At 39.3% G+C, this 22,317-nt stretch overlaps 2 protein-coding genes across 4 annotated transcripts; one reads left to right on the plus strand and one right to left on the minus strand.

Moving 5' to 3' along the window:
- Positions 1-111: 111 nt before the first annotated feature.
- znf687a (zinc finger protein 687a) lies at positions 112-10,008 on the minus strand. Of its 2 annotated transcripts, XM_065261062.2 has the most exons (12): positions 9,785-10,008; positions 6,881-9,047; positions 4,655-4,742; positions 4,266-4,350; positions 3,899-4,083; positions 3,616-3,807; positions 2,698-2,860; positions 2,364-2,606; positions 2,162-2,274; positions 1,980-2,076; positions 1,374-1,818; positions 112-471 (listed from the first exon to the last, which is right to left on the minus strand). In XM_065261062.2, the coding sequence occupies exons 2-12, from the start codon at positions 9,030-9,032 to the stop codon at positions 446-448; spliced, it is 3,789 nt and encodes a 1,262-aa protein (XP_065117134.1). In that variant the 5' UTR covers positions 9,033-9,047; positions 9,785-10,008; the 3' UTR covers positions 112-445. The 2 variants fall into 2 exon arrangements, with proteins under 2 accessions (XP_065117134.1, XP_065117133.1); XM_065261061.2 differs by having other exon boundaries at positions 112-1,818; positions 9,785-10,007.
- Positions 10,009-10,963: 955 nt separating this feature from the next.
- Positions 10,964-20,547, plus strand: setdb1b (SET domain bifurcated histone lysine methyltransferase 1b). Of its 2 annotated transcripts, none has more exons than XM_065245776.2 (22): positions 10,964-11,179; positions 11,790-12,022; positions 13,033-13,196; positions 13,287-13,330; positions 13,460-13,766; positions 14,039-14,240; positions 14,436-14,509; positions 14,608-14,798; positions 14,899-15,028; positions 15,120-15,264; positions 15,368-15,523; positions 15,641-15,926; positions 16,009-16,361; positions 16,950-17,066; positions 17,166-17,335; positions 17,818-18,057; positions 18,147-18,311; positions 18,508-18,680; positions 18,948-19,035; positions 19,172-19,401; positions 19,749-19,837; positions 19,980-20,547. In XM_065245776.2, exons 2-22 carry the CDS (start codon positions 11,823-11,825, stop codon positions 20,095-20,097), a joined length of 3,642 nt encoding a protein of 1,213 aa, XP_065101848.2. In that variant the 5' UTR covers positions 10,964-11,179; positions 11,790-11,822; the 3' UTR covers positions 20,098-20,547. The 2 variants fall into 2 exon arrangements, with proteins under 2 accessions (XP_065101848.2, XP_065101849.2); XM_065245777.2 differs by having other exon boundaries at positions 15,368-15,499.
- The last annotated feature ends 1,770 nt before the right edge of the window (positions 20,548-22,317 follow it).

Here is a 22,317-nt window from a genome sequence, read left to right on the forward strand (position 1 = left end):
TCTAAATGTATTTGAAGTTCAACATTTTAAGACAACTTTTATGAAAGTTTTTGATCCATTTCAAATTTTTGTGTATATGGAGTACCTAACGTATAAGAAACAAACTAATCATTCAGGCGCTACAGTTTTTCTTTATTATCTCACAATAAATTTGAGACAGCAAAAACAGGGCAAGAGTAAAACAAAATTATATTAATCATCTTTAAAATGTAAAGACAAAATGTATAAGTCAACAATAAAACAAAAACGTAATAGCATAACTTTTTTCATTTTCTCTGTTTTCATGCTCTTCCAACTCTTACACAGGCACACTCACATACACACAATACAGATTTCATCCAAATAAATGAACATATTGTAAATTTCTGCAGGCCTGTGAGAAGTAAAATGAATCCCAACTAAATTAAGAAGGCACTTATTTCATTCTAAAGCTCACCTTTACAATTTAGCAAGTTTCCTGATGTAATGCCTCTGTGGAAACAGATAAAAAATTACAAATATCTAACATACAAAAATATTCATAAAAAAGAAATCACCTGATTCATAAGCATTTGGCTGTGCTAAACTGTTAGTCATTACAGTATTGTATTTATAACAAGCTGCATTTGTTTTAAATTCAAGAAAATAGACTGTACAATTATTTGTTTGCAAAATTAAATCAGTAGGCACATGAATATAGCAGGGCTGGTAAACAAGTTTATGACCATCTAAATACATTCGTTCAGAAAAACATGAATCTTCAGCGTCATTGGCTCAGCCCTTTCCTCAACCACTCCTCTATTTCACCAACTAAAGTTACTGAAGTAAAACATTCTTGCAATTATGTTTTGCCTGATGCAGTGTATTTTGTAGTTTTACAGGTTTAATGTCCTGTGATAAACATTTATTTATAGTCTACCGACTCTGTATTAATAATCTCTACCATAGTATTTCTCAGGTAAATCTCACGAGTCATGTCAAGACCACATTTCACCCAAAGATTTATTTATAAAATATATATTTGCATAAATATAATAGCCAATTAAAAGGATCATTTGGATTTTTAACATTGTCAAATTACTTTAATGACAAAAACTGGTTAACACCATCCACATGTTTGTATTTTTACAGTAATGAAATACAGTACAGGAAGTTTTATATTTATGATGAGAACGGCATGCTTTATCGTCATTAAAATAATGTGACAACATAAAAAACACATTTTTTTCTCTTTCTATTAAATTTTTCGTCTATTTATCCCCCCTCTATTCTTTTCTATGCTGGTTTGTCTGATTTGCATGTGGTGATGAAGGCCATGCCGTGAGTTCTAAAGTGTGTGTTAAGATCAGCAGGTTTGTTAAAGTAACGTCCACACACCTTACAGGTGTGCTTACCTTCGCCATCCTCTGCCTGTGACCCCCCTGTACTCGATGGTGACCCTGGGGACCCCGGTACAACAGCATGGTCAGATGCCACGTTCCCAGGAGTCGATCCATCGCCAGGAGACACCTCGGGACGGTCAGAGGGGACGTCACGCACGCGATGGCTGATAAAGAGATGCCTGCTCAGGGAGGAGGTGGACGCGAAACACGCCCCGCACTGCTGACACTGAAAAGCGCTGCCTCCTTCACCACGGTGACAAGTGATATGCTGTAGAAACTCCTCCTTGTCTTCTGTAGAAAATCCACAAGGCGTGCAGCGAAATCCTGCGTCTTCCTGCTCCTCTCCTGCAGCCTCAGCCAATCGGCTGTCTGCATCGATTGAAGCCCTGCCCAAAGTGCTAGGACCACCATCCTGTTCTGAAGAGCTGTCAGCTGGATCATTTACATGACGTACTGCCTGAAAAAGACAGGGCAGCAATTTTTTAGATTCCAGACACAGCCAGTGTAGCAGTACATCCTATCTACTGAGATGTCTTTATTAGGTTAGTTTTTTAAGGCAGCACAGGTATGTACTTCACAGATGTTTGAAAGGAAATGAATTATTAATTGACTTCTCACCTGGGTGGATGCTCCTCTGTCTCCACTGTGCTGAGCTTGCATATGTTTCTCAAGAATTAGTTTACTACTAAAACTCCTCTTCCCACCTGTGCACAGTCTTAACAAGAAGGTCACACACACATTTTTAGGTGCTTTTTAGGATACATTTGAAGCTGACTGTAAATGCAGTATGATATACTTACTGGCAATAAAAAGCTCTTTTGATGCCTTTGTGTTTGACACGAATGTGACGTCTTAAACTCGAAGATGAAGAGAAGGAGCGCTCACAAAGAGTACATGGAAACTTCTTCAGCTCCTTCAATCGGACAGCAACACAAATCCATTAAAGTTAATGTTTTACAACTGTAACAACTACAGCAATGAGCATTCTGATGATGCACTGACCTTGCCATGCTGCTCAGCCATATGCGTGATGTAGTTTTCTTTCTCCGTGTAGCGTGTCTCACACTTTGAGCAGCTCCAGCCCTGGACATCTGTAGCATTGGAGTTCTTGCTTTCTTTCATCAGTCCTTCTCTGTCCTCCTGGTCGTCCCGTCCCCACTCCTCTCCATCAGAGCTGTCCATTTTTACCAAGCTCCTCTGTGCCGATACTTCACATTGCTGAATGCTAGCGGCCCTGTGAGAAACCTGGAGACACATAATGGGAAGATCAGACATTAATGTTTTTTTTTATCAAAGAATAGAAGCAATACTAGCGTAAACTGAACTATGTTGTAACCTTGACGTGCTCGAGAAGTGAATTTCTCTGTGTGAAGAGCTTGTTACAGTCAGGACACTTAAAGACGTGCATCTTCTGCTTGGCTAAATGGGTGTCAAAGTGGACGGTGAGCAATGCTTTCTGGGTGAAAACCGTCCGACACATTACGCATTTATAGATCTCCCTGTTGAGAAAAATGGTTAATCGTATCTCATAAGTTTATGCAACAACTTATAAAGAAGAATCAGGATTCTTGTACACCAGTGTTGGGAAGTAACATATGAGGAGCTTAGATGTAAAAACCACTAAATGCCACTCTGTCAAAAATGAGAATGATTTTGACCAAATTCTGTCGATACTTATTACACGTTTATCAAGTACATATGCTTTAAATCAGCTTGGACCTGAATACAACCCAAATATGGCAGTGACATGGATCACAGGGCCCCCTAATGTGTGATTCAGTTTTTTTTTCATTTTTACATTCTGACTTTTATCATTTGCAATGTTTCTAGTTGCATCTTTTGTGATTTTGCAACCGTTTAATGTCTTGCCCAAAAAGTAGATTTTTTAGAAATGGCGGTTTTTGCTAAAAAAGCTTGCATGCACGAGTGACATTTGTGCAAATAAGGCTTTTAAATTACATTTACATTTTATAAAACAACCTAAAAATAAATAAAATTACTTAAAATTACTTTTTTACAGGAAAACATGTTATATGCACTTAAAGGGTTTTAAATCTGGGATATGTGCAAGCAACGTAGTTTGTTAATTTATAAACGATTGAACCCATAAAAAGCTTTTTTGTAGTTTACTTTTTTAAAGAGTAGTTGGGCTTCATTTTACTATTAACTGATTAGCACCTTGTAACCCATCATTCTACACTTTCAAAGCAGCCTTCCCAACACTGATGCCCACAAACATCATGTTTACACCCACTTGGATTCCCTGGCTGTCTCTGGGAGTTCAGGATGCTGGCTGATGCAGTGGCTTCCAGCACCAGCGGCAGATTTAAAAGCCATGGGGCAAGAGGGGCATTTATGGAAGACTTCACAGTGAGCCGTCTGCATATGATTCTTCACAGCATTTAGACAATTCACACCTCCAAACACCAAGTGACAGCAGGCACATCTGCAAAGAATACAAAAAAAAACCAAACATATGACCTTGACATTGCTAGCCTCATGCAGTACAAGTTGAGCTTTTGGATATGTGAGGATACCTGTATCCGAGGCGACGTGAGTAGTGCATGCAGGATTGATTCAGGTGTGTGTTGAGGTTGTTAGGCTGACATGTGACACCGCATTCAGGGCAGACCAGCGGAGGCAGCTGCTGATGTAACCGGCGATGAGCAGCAGCACTGCACGTATTCCATAGAGGCATTGGAGGAGAACACTTCTGGCAACACTGCAGACAGGGATCAATATTTACCATGGGAGGACTAGATTACACGGATATAACTAATCCAAGACCCCAGAATTAAACACCACATCACTGGAAAATCTGTAAATGGTTTTGTGATTAACTGGCTAGGCATCCCTGGATTAAACATTAAAAACATTCACACCGTCTCTCCTCCATACACTTACAGTGTCAGTGCCACCAGACTCGACCTCTTGGAAGTGTGCTGCTATTTCTGCCTTCCCTTTAAATGGACTCAGACACTCTGGACAGCTGAAAACATAACATACCAGTAAGCATCTTAATTTCTATAAATTAAATAAAGTCAATTAGATTTCACAGCAGGTTATACTGTCTTTATTCTCAGATACCAGGTGCTGATAATAAATTAAATTAACATTTTGATCAGTTTTTAAAAGAAATAATACAGTGCACCAAAGAATACTTTATTTAGCAGTGTCAGCTTCGAAATTTAGCTTTAGAAATACTACACTTTACATTCAAACAGCTATGAATCAATCTGTACTGATGAGCGGACTGTGTGTTTATTTCATCTGATCTGACAGTGTGCTTTTACCAGTTATCAGAAGACTGTGAAAGTTGAACATCACTTTCTTTAACAGCAGGCAAGAAAGAAGATCCTGAAGCGGATGTACAGAGCAAACCTGTAACAGAGAAGGAGTAATATAAGGGTGTGCTTATACCAAAAAAGAAAACAATTTATTAAGTCCTGGTTCACTTAGTGTTCATACTGGCATTTAATCAGCAAACCTAATGATAACGAACCTTAATGCATAAGAATAAGGTCACCACCCAAGTGGCTTTGATGACGCATTTTATGAGACGCAACTCTGATCATCCACAACACCGTTGCATGCTGGAGCAAACGTCCTTATTTTATGAGTCTATATATGAAGGTATTATTAATAGCTTAGGGCTCATGAAGGTATATTAATATCACTAAACATTTTAAAAACCTAGGCATTTCATGCGTTTTTCCAGTATATGCTCAAAAGACCAAAAGTAAATGAGGCTGTTTACTTCTCCATTGCTCCACGTTTGCCTTCTGCTCATTTTGTTTTTGCACACATACTTTATTCTCCTGTAAAATGAAGGTTGTGTGATATTAGATTCACAGCGGACCTTTTCATCGGCCTCGGTTCGCTTCTTTAGTGCGCACCAGAGTTCAGGTGGCAGCATGCACATTTACTCAAATAAACTGTACCAACTTAGCAATCGCTTCAGAGTTAGTTTTAATTAAACCAACTGTGTCAAGTATGAGCACGTCCTTAGTGCTCATACTCAGTGGATCTGTAATTGGATCGCTTTTTAAATTAATTTCCATGTGTTAGACAATAGACAGACATGAACTAAACCACTGTAGATTATTGTGGTTAATTATCTACACCAGATACACTTCTATAGCACTGTTTACACCTGGTATTAAGATGTGTTTTGGTCGATTGGTTTTCCAAGTGGACAACACTCAATACACACTGAAAAAAATTATTCATTCAATTTACTAATTTTTTTTAAGGTAAGTGGTTGCAATCAATTTATTTTAGCTACATTTAAACAAAAAAATTAGGAATGCAACACAAAACAAAAAACTTTTGTTTAAATGTAGCTTAAATAAATTGATTGCAACCACTTACCTTCAAAAAAATTAGTAAATTGAATGAATAATTTTTTTCAGTGCAGATGTAAATAGGGATGGGACATTACTGGTTTCACGATTAACCAGTATTATTGTTTAAAATTTAATTATCATTACAACCGTGTTTGAATATCATGATTTTGAAAACTCGCGGTAAATCCTGTCCAGCCAGAATCAGCTTGACACAGGCGCGCCCATGCAACATTATTTTTTGCACGAGAAGAAGTGGCGGAAGGCAGTAAGAGGTGCACTATGTTTTAATGTGTTGTTTATGTGTACATTTGATGTTCTTATTTAAGGTACTGTTCATTAAAACAGGTTCATACATCTCAGTGCTCCATGTTAATGTTCATATAATGCAGGGGTGTCCAATACGTCGATCTTGATCGACGAGTCGATCGTAAAAGCAATGCCGGTAGATTGCACATGTTTATAACTGTGTATCCTGCTGCACAAGCTTCGTAAAACAAAGCGCGGAATTGGCATTATGGTCTTGGAAACAAGTCTTTTTGAGTTGCTGCGCATTTCTTCTCAAGTGTGCTTTTATAAATCTTATGCCTGCCCGCTGCAGCTTAGTCGTTTTACTTTTGAAATTTGGATCAACATTCTTGCCTTCATGCAGGAGACAACCCTGTTTAATGTTTATGTTTAAAAAAAAGCATATAGCTGCTAATTGTATGTGTTGTTTGCTGATTTTCAAAAAATAAAACTTGTTAAAATGTTTTCAGTGTGTGTATATCAGTTCTTTTTGAACATTTCCATCTCATTTTAAGAAAACCGTGATAGTAATGATAACCGTGATAACTTTGGTCACTATAATCACGATATGAAATGTTCATACCGTCCCATCCCTAAGTGTATGACCAGATTGCTTTTATGGTGTAGACGCTCATGTGGTTGAATGTGTTTAAACAGCCACAATAGACTGCCTACTCTTTGACTACTGATCTAGTGTGTGATGTACTGATCAGTGCATTAAAACAAGGCATACATATTTTTAACAGCATGTGTTCTCTGGGTTCGAATCCATGACCTTTAGTGCTGCAAACTGAATGCTCTCTACCACTGAGCAATACAATCATTCCTCTATAAAAAACACTCATTGACACACACAGAAGACAACCCCACACACATGCAGCTCCTTACCTATGGGTACAGTATCCTGTTGGCCGATCATCTGCTCCACACTGACAGGACTCATGACCAGGTGTGAACATTGCATAACCAGACCCTTCTCCTTGTGCTCTCGTGCATGAAGCAGCAGGCTACACTTATTAAAGAAAGCAAGTCGTTTGGAGCAGTGGTTACAAGTCACCTCAATCCTCATAGAGCGTCGATCATAATGTCGTGCCAAGCTGCGCTCTAAGGCGAAAGCATCCCCGCACTCCAAGCAGCGATATCCATTGGAGGGCAATCGAAGACCCCATTCTGGTGGAGGAGGGGTGGAGAGGTCCGGCTGGTAACTTGGCAATGGATTCTTGCTGTTTAGGATTTTGTTGAAGGCTTCAACTAAGCTAGACTGGCTGCGTGAGATTACAGCTCCCGGACTGTTTACAATGGACGCCGGTTTAGCTGTCCCAGTGTTCCCATTCATCATTTTCTGTCCCAAGGAGCGAATGTTCATCCCTGTCATGGATGAGGATGCAGATAGAGTTGAGACGGAGGGGAGGGTTGACGTTTTGGTGATGTTGACCGCAGTGGCGGAGAGAGTGGCAGCCATATTATTCTGTGCCCTGCTAGCTGCAAATAACATAGCTGTGCTGGCATCTTGGAGGGTGGACACAGGCAACATTGTCATCGCCTGAGAAACAGCACTGGATTTCTGAAGCCTCTGGACTGGTTTACGAACACCTGTTGAAACTTTAGCGCCATCAGGACCCTTGGAGCCCCCAGCTGGTGCTCCTTTGGGACCCACATTTGATACAGTACGTGTTATGTTGCCAGTAGGGGTTTTGACAGTCTTGATTCTGACTTTGAGAGGCTTCGATGGTGTCATCCTGGAGTCAGTGATACTTTCAGAAACAGAATCTATAACAGTATTAGTGGATTTTAACTTTGCTTTTACATTTGCTTCTTCAGCTCCATTATTCTTGATGTTAATGTGATGGTCGCTCTTCTCTTGCTCCTCCTCAACAACTTGATCTATAGGTGCAGAAATTTCACTACTTTGTCCCGACTCTTTTATTCCCTGCGGATTTGAGGAAACAGACGTATGAACCTGAGGTTTTTCTGAAACGGAGCTCATTTGAGGGCAAGGCAGGATTTCCGGCTCAGGGCTCTCGGGAGAATCCCTCTCCTCGATTATGTGCTCCAGGTCTTTTTCTTCAACAGGTCGTGAATTTTTCACAGAGGTCTCACTGAGATTGCTTTGAAGTAGTGCTGAATGGTGGATAAAGGGTGCTGTCTCCTCTGCTTGAGTGTTACTTATTGGTAATGCTGGGGAAGAGGGAGACTGGGGTTGAAATACATTTAGAGGAGACTGGTGCCTGCGTGGAACCTTGGGAGCTGAGCACCGCTGGGAATCCGGGCTCTCCTGTATAATAAGTGGAGGGCTGCCAAGGTCTGGCTCAGATTCTTCATCCTCAGATAAGCGCCGTCGGACTCCCGCCCTCAAAGTGCCATTTAAAGGTTGTGCTGAGGCCAATATTGAATGCTGTGCCTCTTCACCATCAAGTTTGCTTGGATCGATTAAATGTGAAGATAAGATGGGGGGAGCCGATGGGGTTAAAGACTGAAATTGAGAGAAAGTGCTATCAGATAGTTTAGAACAAGAGTCATCCTGGTTGTCATCAGTAACCTCACTGTTAACTTTAGAGGCGGACCAAAGTTGTCTACTGGGCTGCATGTGGGTTAAAGAGGGAGGAGGTTCTGTATTCCCAACCGAGACAGCCTTAAGTCCATTATAGATGGATAATGGATCTAAAGGCACCAAGCTATCGTCACTGGCACTCTGCTGCGGAGATCTGTCAACACCTCTGTCACTTCCAGTCTCATTCCCTTCCATTTTGTCATCAACATCTGCTTCTGTATATCGATCAGGAAGTATGCTGTTCTTGACAATCACACTGACCACAGGGGGGTCATTATGAGAAGCTAAAGGAGCATCGTCCAGACTTTCTGGTGGAACAATTGGTCTTAGGCTTGGACTGCCACTTCTCTCCTTTCCAGTAGCACCACTTGGTTCGTTATGATTACCATCATTATCGGACTGAATAGCTTCATTTGTATCAATATCTGGAATGTCAAAAGCTGCCAGTAGGTCATCGAAATCTGGTGTCTTCATGTCCCCCATTCCCATGTGGATGACAGATACCTGTAACATGACATCAGATGAATAGGTGTGGCAAGTTCTCCATAGTATAGAGGTATGTTTAATATTTTCAAAAACATGCACAGTAGAATTAATGACAAAAACATTGCCAATAGTTTTCATTCATTCATCGCGTGTTGTTAATGGACATGTGGCTAAGACATCTGACAGGATGCAATAAAAGTCAGTGGTTAGTTTACAGGAAGTAAGCTAACAAAATCTGACATTAACGTTAGACCCTTAAATGTTAAAGTCAATGTTAAGAATAAGACATTTTACATTTATGTAGGTGCTTTATGGCGTGTTGTTGTTTAGCCTGCCATGGGCGAAGTAGCAGTTAGTTAACTCGGTCATAACTTAATCCAGTTCCACCAACACGAACTTTTAGCTGCTTATCCAGAGGCTAATTATCAAAAGTGTGCATGTGCCTCTTGCACAGCCACTTATCATTCATTATTACTATTACTTTTATTTGCAAAAAAATTTAGTGAACTAAACACAAAAACTGTTAATCTGTTTGAAACTGTGCGTCGCCATTATAAAACATATATCTGTCATACATATTGCTAATGGATATTAGCAGCTAACCCGCCAAATATACTGTACAACGTCTAACGCTGAAGATACAAAGACGTTCATACGATTATAACACTAGTCTGCACATGTATAATAAAATTAAGGCGGTAAATGTTTTTATTGCTGATCTATGTGCTATACCTTCAAACTTTTGTTTACGTTACCTGGCCAAATATTCGCGTATCCTCCTAGTGAGACTCAGCGCGGCGCACAACATTTGCGTCACCTCTGAAGAGAAACAAGCATTTACAGTACACAAATGTCATAATGTCGACACTGTGCGAAGTGAAAAACAGAAAGCAAAGCAAGATTTCTTGTGCACTCTGTTTGCTGGTACCGAGCAGCTTCATAAACAACGGCTGTTGTCGTAAAAACTATGACGCAGCTCATTATTTTAACCCCTGTTGCGTGTGACAGCAGATGAGGCTTTTATTTACATGATAACCACACAGCTTGCTGAGTTTTGACAATCCATTTACTTATGAAAATGTTGCCACTCTGCACACTCAAATGGGAATATAAACAAATCTTTGCAGCAGCTTTACGTGGATATGTGTTGTGCAGTTGCTACTCCAGACTGCAAAGTTTTGGCTTTGTGATATCCACAGCATGTTTACGTCACTATCACAACATTTCTGAATCTCAGTTTTCTCAATGTCAGTGATTTCCGGAGAAGCAATTTCTCATTGTACTATTGTGGATTGCAAATTTAAAAAAAAACGTTTGGGAAAAAAAACTTCTAAAGAAAATGTCTTAAAACACCCCTGCTGAAAAAAAAACAATAAAACCATTACAGAAATTTCTATTAAAATACCAATAGGAACCATTAGCTTTTACCATTAAAACCACTACACTGTAGTGTGTTTTGGGCCATATCCCATTAGAACCAATAAAATTCCGAATAACAGCAATAAAACCAATATAATTTCTGAGATGGTGTCTATTGTTTTTTTTTTAGCAGGGATACGAAATTATATTCTGTATAATATATTGCTAATAACACAATGCACCAGATTTTTTGTAAAAAAAACTATTTTTTTGTTTATAATGAAACATTCGGTTATATTTTTATTTTTAAGATAGTATTTCACTTTTTGTCGTGGTTGTGACTGTTTTGGTGCGTTTACACGCAAATGTGTTTTTGTTAATATTTGTATGTCAGGTATTTGATTATTTTCTGAAATAGAGGGACATTTTCCTTGCATGCAAATTGATTCATATTTTGATTTGTGTTGCCCCCTAGTGTCACCGAAGAGTCAGTGTAGGCGTTTTTCAATAGCGCGCGTTTTGTTTGCACGCAATTGTTCGCTTTAGCTGTCACTCACTCGATTCTCGAGAGCTGATTGGCCAGCTTGCTGGCCCACCATCCAAAACATTCATTGAGTTTTTTGCTATGCAATGTTTTGTGGAGCGGTAAAATGATGTTAAAATAAATAATAAGAACAATTTTAATGTCTGTGGTATAGGAATGACCAGTAAACATTACCGGTCTGCTTAAAGTACGCTGGAAAAAGGGAAACTCACGAAAGATCTGGGGGAGGACACGAGCGTTAGAGAAGGTAGGTAAGCTAACTCAGTTAGCATCAAAACCAGACTTCTGCAGCAAGAAGTCCACTCTATCCTCTATATTACAGATCGTTTCATCATATCCGCACACGTTCGTACTATAAGATTTACATAATTAGTTATTTTATTTTTGAGCAAAAATGCACCAGTCCAGTTTCGTTCCCATTCTCCGTGCAGCGCGCCGTTAGTGTCCTGAAGTGAGGTTTAAAAGCAGACCACGTTTATATGCGAGGTTTGCTCCCCATTTAGCACAATTCAGAAAATGTTTATAAAAAAGCCTCGATATCCAAACGTTCAGATTATAATTACATATCCCCAAAATAACTACATTATTAAAACGTGCTCAAACATTAAAAAGTCATTAGAAATTAGGCAAAGAGATCATCAGGCCACCAAACACAAGACAAACTAGAACACCTTTAGACCGACAATTTACAGCTCTTGTCAAATATTGAACACTACCCATGACATATGCCCCTGGTAGATAGTAAAGTGTATAGTGTTTTCACCATGGTAACTGAATTTATGAACTAGGTCTAGTTCATGATCTCTGATTGACTTGTGCATCTTCATGGACTGTTTCTGTCTCATTTTTCCTTTAAGGATATAGAGGTGGATGCCAGCTTGAATTTAGGAATGGAGATGGAGTTGGATCCAGAGCTGGAGGAGGAGTTTGGTGTCTCTCTGGATGAGTTGCGCAAGTGGATCGAGGAGCAGGTGGACAGCAGTGAGGCTGTACTGCAGAGGAAAGCTGAGCTGGCACAACTGGAGGGCTGGGTTGAGCAGAGGGAAAAAGAGGTTGCTGATATTGACTCGCTCTGCTCCAATGCCTCAGAGTAAGTGTTTCTCTAGCTCAGATGGTAGGGCAGTGTGCGATGCAAAGGTCATTGGTTCAATTCCAGGGAAACACTTACTGACCACGGTGTACTGTACACCTTGAATGCAGTGTAGGTCACTATGGATAATAACATCTGGCAGATGTGTAAATGTAAAGTGAAATGTTTGTTGTAAACTGAGATGAATAGTGCTATAACTAATCAGTGTTTTTTTGAAGTATTTGTCTCCCTATCAAAATTAAAAGAGTGGTTGCCGTATGGAATGACAGATTACATTGACCCTTTAAACTATTTGAAAACTTAAGCCACACTAAAAATGTGAGATTTCAAAAAAGTGATATTGAAACAAATGATGTTAGACTCTTCCTTAGAACTTACTTCATGTAGCTGTTTAGAAACTGCATTTAACTTCTTGTTTCCAATTTCTCAATGATAAAAGTTCTGTTTTAGTTCACAAAAATCTCATCAGACTACCTATAGTCAAATTAAAACCAGAGATGTCTGCAAATAATAGTTAAATGGTTTATTATGGCCGGAAGATATATTCAAATACCGCAAATATAGCAAAATGCATATCGCAATGGTTTAAATGATGTTAGTATTGTAAAAAGTTATATATAGTCAAAGTGTTAGGTCGATGCAGAGAGAATCAGAGAAAGTGATGTTATATTTTCCCAGAAATAATTGAAAATTTTTATAATAATGCCATGTTAATATAATTTAAATAAATTTTACAACCATAAAGTATTACCTTATCACATATTGCATAATTTAGTAAGTAATGCATATCACATTATTTCTTCAATATCATGCAGACCTAGTTTATTTGTTATTTTATCACGTAAAACCTGCTTTGCCTATAACGGGTTTCTGAATATAGAGTAAATTTTTTATTGTTCTGTCAAATTGTAAATTCTGTCCAGAAACATTAGCCTGAATGTCATGTGGTGCACACATACAAATAAAATGCTTATGTAGCCGTTTTTGAAGCATGTCTTTGTGTTTTTAAGGTCTGTGGTTCAGTGTGAAGCTCTTGTGAAGGAGGTGTACTGTAAGATGGGCTTGACGTATCGCGAGAGCAGCTCGGAAGATGAGGGAGGAGGCAAAGCAAACACTTCTGAGGTCATTGAGATTGATGATGATGACGATGACGATGTCATTGCTGTAGCATGTGGTAAAAATATATTATTTTTGTGTATTATTATTTATTATATTTAGTCATTGTACATTTATATACTATATAAGTGTTTTATTCTCCACATAGTGGTTCCTCCCAAGAAAGTTGTTACACCTGCCAAGGACACAGCGGTAAGATATATGTCACTGCCATCATTAATATTATGCTATGAGATCTTTATAATGTTATTTATCAGGTGTGCTAATTGTACGTTCTGTTCATACTAATGTGTGTGTGCTGTGTCTGCACTACACGTGTAGCTTAAGGAAGCCTCAGCCGCACTTCAAAAAACATCTAAGCAAGTGCAAAACCTGGTGCAGTCCGTCAATAAAACAGCACCTCCCATATCCGGGATCACCACACCCACGAAGGGAGTGGCTCCTCCCCCACAAACACCTGCTGGTGTGAGTGTTCCAGCAGTGTTTATGTCATCAGCCTCGAGGAGCGCGGTCACACAACCAAACCCCAATTTAAAACAAGACAGTCTGAAGGTAGACATGATTCTTTTGGGGAAAAAACGAACTAAGACCTGGCACCGTGGAACGCTTGTTGCCATCAAACAAGTCGGTAAGATCCTCTTCCATTTTGTGTCTGCATTGTACACCTGTTTTAAGGTAGATGTCATGGTTTACCTGTCATGTGTGTTTTTTTTAGGATACTACAATGTAATCTATTGCTATTGCTTGTCAGTGGTACATGGCATTATTAAGAAGTAACATTATCATGGGCATTTTTTTTTTGGACAAGAATTTGCTCTGTAGTGACTTCATAGTCAGCAGATCCCAGTGATTATTCCATGAGGCTTTTCTAATTTAAGCTCTCTGCTTTTTGTGTCACAGGGAACAATTTTAAGTACAAGGTGAAGTTTGAGAATAAGGGGAAGAGTCTTCTGTCTGGGAACCATATAGCGTTTGACTACCACCCAACATTGGAGCGACTGTTTGTTGGTGCCCGTGTTGTTGCCAAGTACAAGGATGGCAACCAGGTCTGGCTCTATGCAGGTGTAGTTGCTGAGATGCCCAACAGCAAGAACCGTATGAGGTAAGAAGTGTGGTGGAAAGGATGTGGGGTGAAGAGAAGAAGAGTGATGATGTCACAGATCCGTAGATGGGATAAAGTGATTGGATTATTAGTGTGAAAGACAGTGGTAATTGAAGAGATGTATATTTGTTGTTGTATGAAATACAGATTGAAGCCGTAGATGTTATACAATAAACTGACTTAATGTATTTGCAGGTTCCTGATCTTCTTTGATGATGGATATGCTTCATATGTGGGCCTGCCTGAGCTCTACCCCATCTGCAGGCCATGTAAGAGGCATTTCTTTACCATTTTCTCACAATATACGATTTAGCCACCTTTCTGGTTGTGTAATGTTCACACACTGACACTCTCTACCTATATTTAGTGAAGAAGAGCTGGGAGGATATTGAAGATGCATCTTGCAGGGATTTCATTGAAGAGTATATAACATCATATCCTAACAGACCCATGGTGCTGCTTAAGCCAGGACAAATTATAAAGACAGAATGGGAAGGGACGTGGTGGAAAAGTCGCGTGGAAGAAGTGGATGGCAGCCTGGTTAAAATGCTCTTTCTGGTTAGCAGACATTACTTGTTTTTGTGTTTATATATTCCAAAGGGTTTACTTCGTCTTGGTACTAATATATGCTTTATGGAGGTTTTTTTTATGTTTACAGGATGATAAGCGCAGTGAGTTGATCTATCGTGGCTCTACACGCCTGGAGCCCATGTTTAATTTGAAAATGAACACAGCTAGCAGTCAGGAGAAGAAGATGGCTGGTCAGCAGAGACAGCGTCCTAATATGGGTAACACAATGGCTTGTTCAACCATGTTTTTGTTTATGTCATCATTATGTGAAGCTTCACTTATTTCCCAATTTCAATCTTCCTGACACAGGAGCATTGAGGTCTAAGGGCCCTGTAGTGCAGTACACCAGTGACAATAGTAATGCTACCTCCAGTCGACCTCCAGCCCCACCGCTTCCACCACCACCTCGACCACAGGTTCAGCCGCCGGCACCCCAACAGCCTTCTCGCACAGAGTGAGTGGTGCTTCACTACCCATAAATCTCTTCTTTTATATTACTTATAAACATTATTTGATTGTGTTGCAATGGTGTGTCTCTTTCTTTTCCGTCTTTCCAGGAGTCCTGGCTTGAAGAGTCAAATGGCTAAGAAGAGCACTGGTCAGGTTGTATTTCAGCCTCGTCAGGGCATGGTCCCTGACCTCCAATCCAAAGCACTAATCACCACTGTTCCCCAGCCCAACACCTCCAGGTCTGTGCAACACCAAATCACTGGGTACTAAAAACTGCTCCGTTTACAGCCAATACATAGACATACAGAAGACTTCATGCTTTTAAACATATGGTGATCATGTGAAGATAAGCCCACTCTCCTCCTTTTTCAATCCCACAGGCTCTATCTTTTGCAGCCTGGCACTGTGCAAATGCTGACACCACTCACTCCAGTCCATCCTATGCAGTCAACTGTTGCGACATACTCAAGTGAGCGTATTCCTCAGGAGCCGTCTTACCAGGCTCCAAGCGACAGGCCGTTCTACCTTAACCACATCTGCACCCCAGACTGTCTGAAGCGCATTCGACCCACCCGCCCCAGCCTGCATCGAGGACGCAACCCGCTTCTTACGCCGTTGCTCTACGAGTTTCGCCGCATGACTGGCCGTAGACGCCTTAACCGAAAAGTGTGTGTCTTGGAAGCTAACAGTCAACTGATAAGGGTTTTCTAGTAGATTACTCTTTATTAACATATTCTCTCTTCCTTAGATGTCGTTCCATGTCATCTACAAGTCCCCGTGTGGCTTAAGTCTGAGGAATATGACAGAGATCCAGCGTTACCTCTTCCAGACACACTGTGACTTCATTTTCTTGGAGATGTTCTGCTTAGATCCCTATGTGCTGGTGGACCGCCGATTCCAACCCCAGAGGCCGTTCTACTTCATCCGGGACATCACGAGTGGCCGTGAGGACATTCCTCTGTCCTGCGTGAATGAGATTGACAACACACCTCCACCCAGTGTGGCCTACAGTAAAGAGAGAATACCAGAAGATGGGGTCTTTATTAACACCAGTCCTGACTTCCTGGTGGGCTGTGACTGCACTGATGGCTGCAGAGACAAGTTAGTGTTGAACACATTGCATTGTGGGTTTGATGCCCAGGGAACATACATACTGTTGTATAACATAAAGCTTTATAATATGAAAGCTCAATTTCTTAAAGGGGACACACCATGAAAATCTGACTTTTTCCATGTTTAAGTGCAATAATTGGGTCCCCAGTGCTTTTATCAACCTAGAAAATATGAATAAGATCAACCCAGTAACTTAGTTTTGGTAAACCATTCTCTGCAAGCATGTGAAAAAATAGGTCATTGAAATTTGGCTCTCCTGGTGATGTCAGAAGGGGATAATACCGCCCCTTATCTGCACTATCCAACCATGCCACTGCCATGTAGTACATATATCAGCTCATTTACATGTTAAAGGACACACCCAAAACAGCACATTTTTGCTCACACCTACAAAGTGAAAATTTTTACATGCTATAATAAATTATCTATATGATATTTTGAGCTAAAACCTCACAAATGTACTCTGGGGACACCAAATATTTATTTGACATCTTAAATAAGGCTTGTCAAATGTCCCTTTAAAAATATAACTCTTCTGCTTTGGTACAATGTAATGTTTTCTGTCTCTGCTACTAGATCAAAGTGTTCATGCCATCAGCTGACCCTGCAGGCCACAGGTTGCACACCAGGAGGACAGATTAACACTAACGCTGGATACCATCACAAGAGACTGGAAGAGTGTCTTCCTACAGGGTCAGTGATGCATAAACAAGCTTACATAGCTATCATCTAATTTTTCTCTAACAACCAATTTAATCTCTGTATCTCTCTTTCTCGCTCCACCCCTTTCAGGATCTATGAATGTAATAAGAGGTGTCGCTGTAATCCTCAGATGTGCACTAACCGCTTGGTTCAGCATGGTTTGCAGGTCCGGCTGCAGCTTTTTAAGACTCAGAATAAAGGTTGGGGCATCCGTTGCCTTGACGACATTGCCAAGGGCTCCTTTGTTTGTATCTATGCAGGTAACTGGCTACAGGTAACATTTTGGACTGTTTAACTCTTTCCTTGCCATTGACGTGTATTTCTGGCTTTCCGCAAGACCGCTGTTATCCACCAGGTGTGCCGCAACTTATAAAACCCAGAAGTATCACCCTAGGGCAAACAGCTGTATGTCTGTGCAAGTTTTGAGGATCGCTCTAAATCTGATCTCTATCAAATGTTCTTCACAAAAATTTAATTATTTCAACTTTTTGCTCAAAATTTTGTGTTTTTAAGAGACTTGCCCATATAAAAAAAAATTTGAAAGCAGAGGGTCTGTTCTTTCATTTGATATATTGTATGTTTATATATTTTAAGAAGAACATTTTCTGGAAGGCATTAAACTTTTGTGAAAATCATGAAAAATGCTGTCTGGCAACTTTAAAAAAACGCCGGTGGGGAAAGAGTTAAATGTAAACCACTTTGTGCCTTGCAGTGCTAAAAGGTCTGTTGTCTGCTATTTTAGGTAAAATCCTGACTGATGACTTCGCTGATAAGGAAGGTTTGGAGATGGGCGATGAATATTTTGCCAATCTGGATCACATAGAGAGCGTTGAGAACTTTAAAGAAGGCTACGAGAGCGAAGCTCACTGCTCTGACAGCGACGGCAGCGGGGTGGACATGAGCCGGGTTAAACTTTCCGCTGCCTCTAAACATGGAAAACCAAACACCAAGGAGGAGCGAAACAGCAGTACTACTGGCAAAAGTGAGAGACCTTTAACTTTTGATGTAGGGAAGTCAAAAATAGCACTCTCTAAAATGACTAAAAATCATTTTTCTTTTTCCACTCACCAGGCCAAGACGATTCATCTGAAGAAAGCTCTGACGACAAAGATGACGACTCAAACGAGGACGAAAGCGACAGCTCGGATGATACATTTGTGAAGGACACATATTACACATCTAGTTCAGTGTGGAGAAGCTACACCACCCGGAGACAGGCTAAAGGAATGAAGGAAGGTCAGGAGAGAGAAATGTGTGGAAAAGAGGGGATAAAGACCTCTAGGGGGCAGACTTTGAAACAGAATGTTGTGTTTATATCATCTTACAGAATAAGCATTAAATAAATTGACTGTAAAAGGAGACATAATGCATGTTTGTGCATTTATTTTGCAAAAGCAAATTTATCCATCATTGATCATCATCTTTGCTGTAGAGAGCCAAGACAGTAAGGATGGACTGAGTGCAGCAGGAGATGAGAGGAAACCACCTCCCGTGCCAGAGGAGACTGGGAAGAGTAAGGTGGCATCTTGGCTCACCAGCCAATCCCCTGCTTCTGGAGCTCAGACTGTAAAGATGGAGGGAGGAGGGGTGAAGGCAGAGAAGAAGGTGAGTTGGTGGTGGATGTCGAGGGCAATTTTCTGAACTGTCGGTCCTGTTTTACAGTGCTAAATACATACAGTTAATGTACAAATACATTTTCCTGTCTCATAATTACATTGCTGATAAATTTCTTTGTAATTTCTTTCATGCCTTTTTAAATATAGTTCCCTGTTTCTTTGTTCCTTTTTCTTACTCTCTTTCATGCAACCTTGTTTGTCTTTCTTTTTCTCCTCCTGTTTAGTTTCTTGATTTGCTTTTCTTTGTTTGTTTTAGGATGTGATGACACTCTCTGACAGCGATGATGTGCAAACCATCAGCTCAGGTTCAGACGACAACAAAGAGAGAGAGATAAAGACTCAGGGTAAGAGAGGAATACAAAGCTCACTACTACAGAACTGTCTTTTCTGCTTTTTTTAAACCAAAATATGTGCAGAATTAGGTCGCATCAATATTTTATTTCACTAATTTCTATCTTTTTTTATTCATCATAATTTCAGCTGTGGTAAAGAGGCAGGTTGCAGTCAAGTCCACACGTGGCATTGCTTTGAAGTCCTCTCACAGTATGATGGTAAAGTCGGGTGGAGGAGGTGTGTCTGGACCTCCTCAAGGACAGGGAGGTGGCGGTGGCGACAGTGGCCCTAAAAACACCCGCCAGTTCTTTGACGGGGAGGAGTCTTGCTATATTATTGATGCCAAACTAGAGGGCAACCTGGGACGCTACCTCAACGTAAGTACAAAGACATACATGGCGTGTTTACATTTACATTCTTTCTCTGACGGATGCTTTTGTACAAAGTAGCTTACAGTACATTTAGGTATGCATTTATTGCCGTGTATGGTCCATTAAAAGTTGCACAACTGCACTTTGGAATAATAATCACTGCTGTTTTTATTTAATCAGAAAATAAATGAAATGCAAAACGTGGAAATGATATAGTGAATATACAGACATTTTCTTGCTTAGTTCTGCTTTATTTCTGGAAAATTTTAAAAGATATTCAATAGGAAGCCCTTTATGGAATCAGATGTCAATTCTTTATTGTTGTGTAAATATCCGCTGTCTTTATCCCACAGCATAGCTGCAGTCCCAATCTGTTTGTCCAGAATGTCTTTGTGGACACTCATGATTTGCGCTTTCCCTGGGTGGCATTCTTCGCTAGCAAGTAAGCATGGCACAAGCTTTCATTTGTTTATTTAAATATAAGCTAACATTTAGCATGTTTTCAAGTGTGCACGTGTATAAATTTCAAAACAGTTTGTATTTGTATGCTTTTAGCTTTTAACTGTGTTTGTGTGTTTCTACAGGCGAATCCGAGCAGGGACGGAGTTGACATGGGATTATAATTATGAAGTTGGCAGTGTGGAGGGCAAAGAGCTTTTGTGCTGCTGTGGATCAACAGAATGCAGAGGACGACTGCTCTAACAGACAGATACATAAAGGTTTCCTTTTGTTATAAATGTTCATGAACACTTATGTAGAAGCTGGTGTTTTAAGTCTTTGATACTGATAAGAACTGAGGAGACTCTTTAGGAACCACTGAAGCTGTAATTAATGTATATGTATGCATGCGTTCAGCTGTCCTGATTCACAAAACTCTGCCTTAAACTTGAAACAAGGCCTTGACATCATTTTGGATGTTTGAAATCAATTCACTAAACAGCTGTTTTTTACATACATCTGTCAATCCATCTTTTATGTAATACATTATTTTGAAAATGAGAATACGTGTTTTGATGTTATTTTTCCTTTTTTTTACGCTTGGTTTTGTAATTATCATTGTATGGTGCTTTTAGATGTCGTTAGTTGTGTTTATGAAAACAGGCAAAATTGTACTTCTGTCACAGTTACAATAAAAGTTTTCCCCATAAAGACCAAAAATGTGATGTCATGTGCTGTTGTGAGACTTCACGTTGCTGGATTTCATTTTTCACTAAAAATTTACTATTTTGGTCTTTAAGACTGAAATTATAATGCCAATAGAAGAGTTTGAGCAATCCCATACTACAGTCCACTCCGTTATGTTTCAGGGTTGTACATAATGTACAAATTCACTGGACTTGCATATACAATAGCAGTTGGTGAAAATGCCACTTTACCAACCAAGAGACACATTCTCAACTTTGATCTGGGCTTTGTTTGTGATACTGCAAATAAGTGCATCTTTTAAAAATTATTAATTTTTTACATTTTACAGTGTCTTACAAGTTTCCTTCTTGCAAAGTTAATGTCAAAGGGATGTTAGTAAAGGGGACAACCCCCCCCCAGAGTCGTATAATAATAGAGTTACGACACTCACATAGACGTCCGTTGTAAGAATGGAATGCGGAAGTAACAGCGTTTCATGTAGTGACCGGTAGTGACGCATAGTTCCAAACGCAGCACTGAAGCCCATTCATTTCAATGGCACCTGCTGGTAAATCGATGAAATTACCGTTTCTCTTTACATTTTCGGACATTTAATTAATATAGTCAACAGTGATATTTTATGAACTCTGCTGTAGGTAATGATTATCGTTAATAATAACTAGTAAAATTTTTATATTTTAATGAGTTGTGTATAATGTGTGAATAATATAGATTTAATGGTTTAATATTTTATTACTGGTGGCCATCTACTTTATACTTATCTTTTTTTATATATTACGAGTAACACTAGGGGGCAACAGCGACAAGCTAAATGCCTTATAAGAAAGTCACACTGCTTCACAATGCTGCTATGTGTTTCATTGTGTTTGGTAAGTAATACGAGTGATGTATCCTCGAAAATCATGTATGATTATATTAACATTTAATGTGAATTTAAAATATGAATTTAGTATTTTCTGTTATGCTTCACTGTTACAAATAACCGCGTTGGCGATCTTTTTTGTGATTTTAATATAGTAAAAGTGTAGGATTTATGTTTTTAGCAGATTGATAGCCATTTATATAGCCATATTTTGGTACAAAAATAAAAGATAAACTGTGTTGCTGTAGTTGGTATAGATAACCACAGTTATATTTGGGTCACAATTATCTTTATTAACTGATTTACTGTATTTCCATCACTCCCTAGTAAAAAAAAAACGTTATAAACACAGTAAGTATAGTGTGATCAATTCCCATTACAAGCTAATATTTACCTAAAATAGCTGAAAACCTATGCAAACAGATTGACAGCCCTGCTTGGTTTGGAACTGTAGAACGTTACATGAATCACGTGACCGCGCGGCGGCGAGATCAAAGCGTTTCGTAACTCTGTTATTATACGACTCTGGTAAAAACTGTGGAGACACTTTACCAGAAGAAACAACACTATTAAACAGATCTCCAGAAAAGTGGACAATATGCTCTGTTTTATAAATATTTCTTATTTTTAAGTTGCAATATGCATTTGTAGTGCTTCAATATTTTTTTATGAGCAAAACAGCACATTTATAATAATGTTAATAATATAGCTACTGGATATATTAGGGGTTCCCAGAATACTATTCATATCTTTCTTCAGAGTAATGTATTATCCATCTTAATATAAGTTTTAAAATACTTAAAAAAATATTTTACTTCTCAAATTCATTTTTTCCCATGTGCTGATAAAATCTTAGGTTAAGTTAGAAAGCTTTATTACCCAACAATTTAAACCTGACCACTGATGTACTATAT

This window comes from Paramisgurnus dabryanus, chromosome 13 (assembly GCF_030506205.2).
Source record: "Paramisgurnus dabryanus chromosome 13, PD_genome_1.1, whole genome shotgun sequence".
Taxonomy (NCBI): Eukaryota; Metazoa; Chordata; class Actinopteri; order Cypriniformes; family Cobitidae; genus Paramisgurnus; species Paramisgurnus dabryanus.

What these genes read in the sequence shown, in the direction of transcription:
- znf687a (XM_065261061.2), bottom strand. Translation starts at nt 9,032, where the DNA reads ATGGGAATGGGGGACATGAAGACACCAGATTTCGATGACCTACTGGCA. An exon ending in TCACAGTCTTCTGATAACTG is followed by an intron (nt 4,351 to 4,654) that starts GTAAAAGCACAC and finishes TTATGTTTTCAG; the next exon opens with CTGTCCAGAGTGTCTGAGTC. An exon ending in AGTCTGGTGGCACTGACACT is followed by an intron (nt 4,084 to 4,265) that starts GTAAGTGTATGG and finishes CCCTGTCTGCAG; the next exon opens with TGTTGCCAGAAGTGTTCTCC.
- setdb1b (XM_065245776.2), top strand. Translation starts at nt 11,823, where the DNA reads ATGGAGATGGAGTTGGATCCAGAGCTGGAGGAGGAGTTTGGTGTCTCT. An exon ending in GGGTGAAGGCAGAGAAGAAG is followed by an intron (nt 18,681 to 18,947) that starts GTGAGTTGGTGG and finishes TGTTTGTTTTAG; the next exon opens with GATGTGATGACACTCTCTGA. An exon ending in ACCTGGGACGCTACCTCAAC is followed by an intron (nt 19,402 to 19,748) that starts GTAAGTACAAAG and finishes TTTATCCCACAG; the next exon opens with CATAGCTGCAGTCCCAATCT.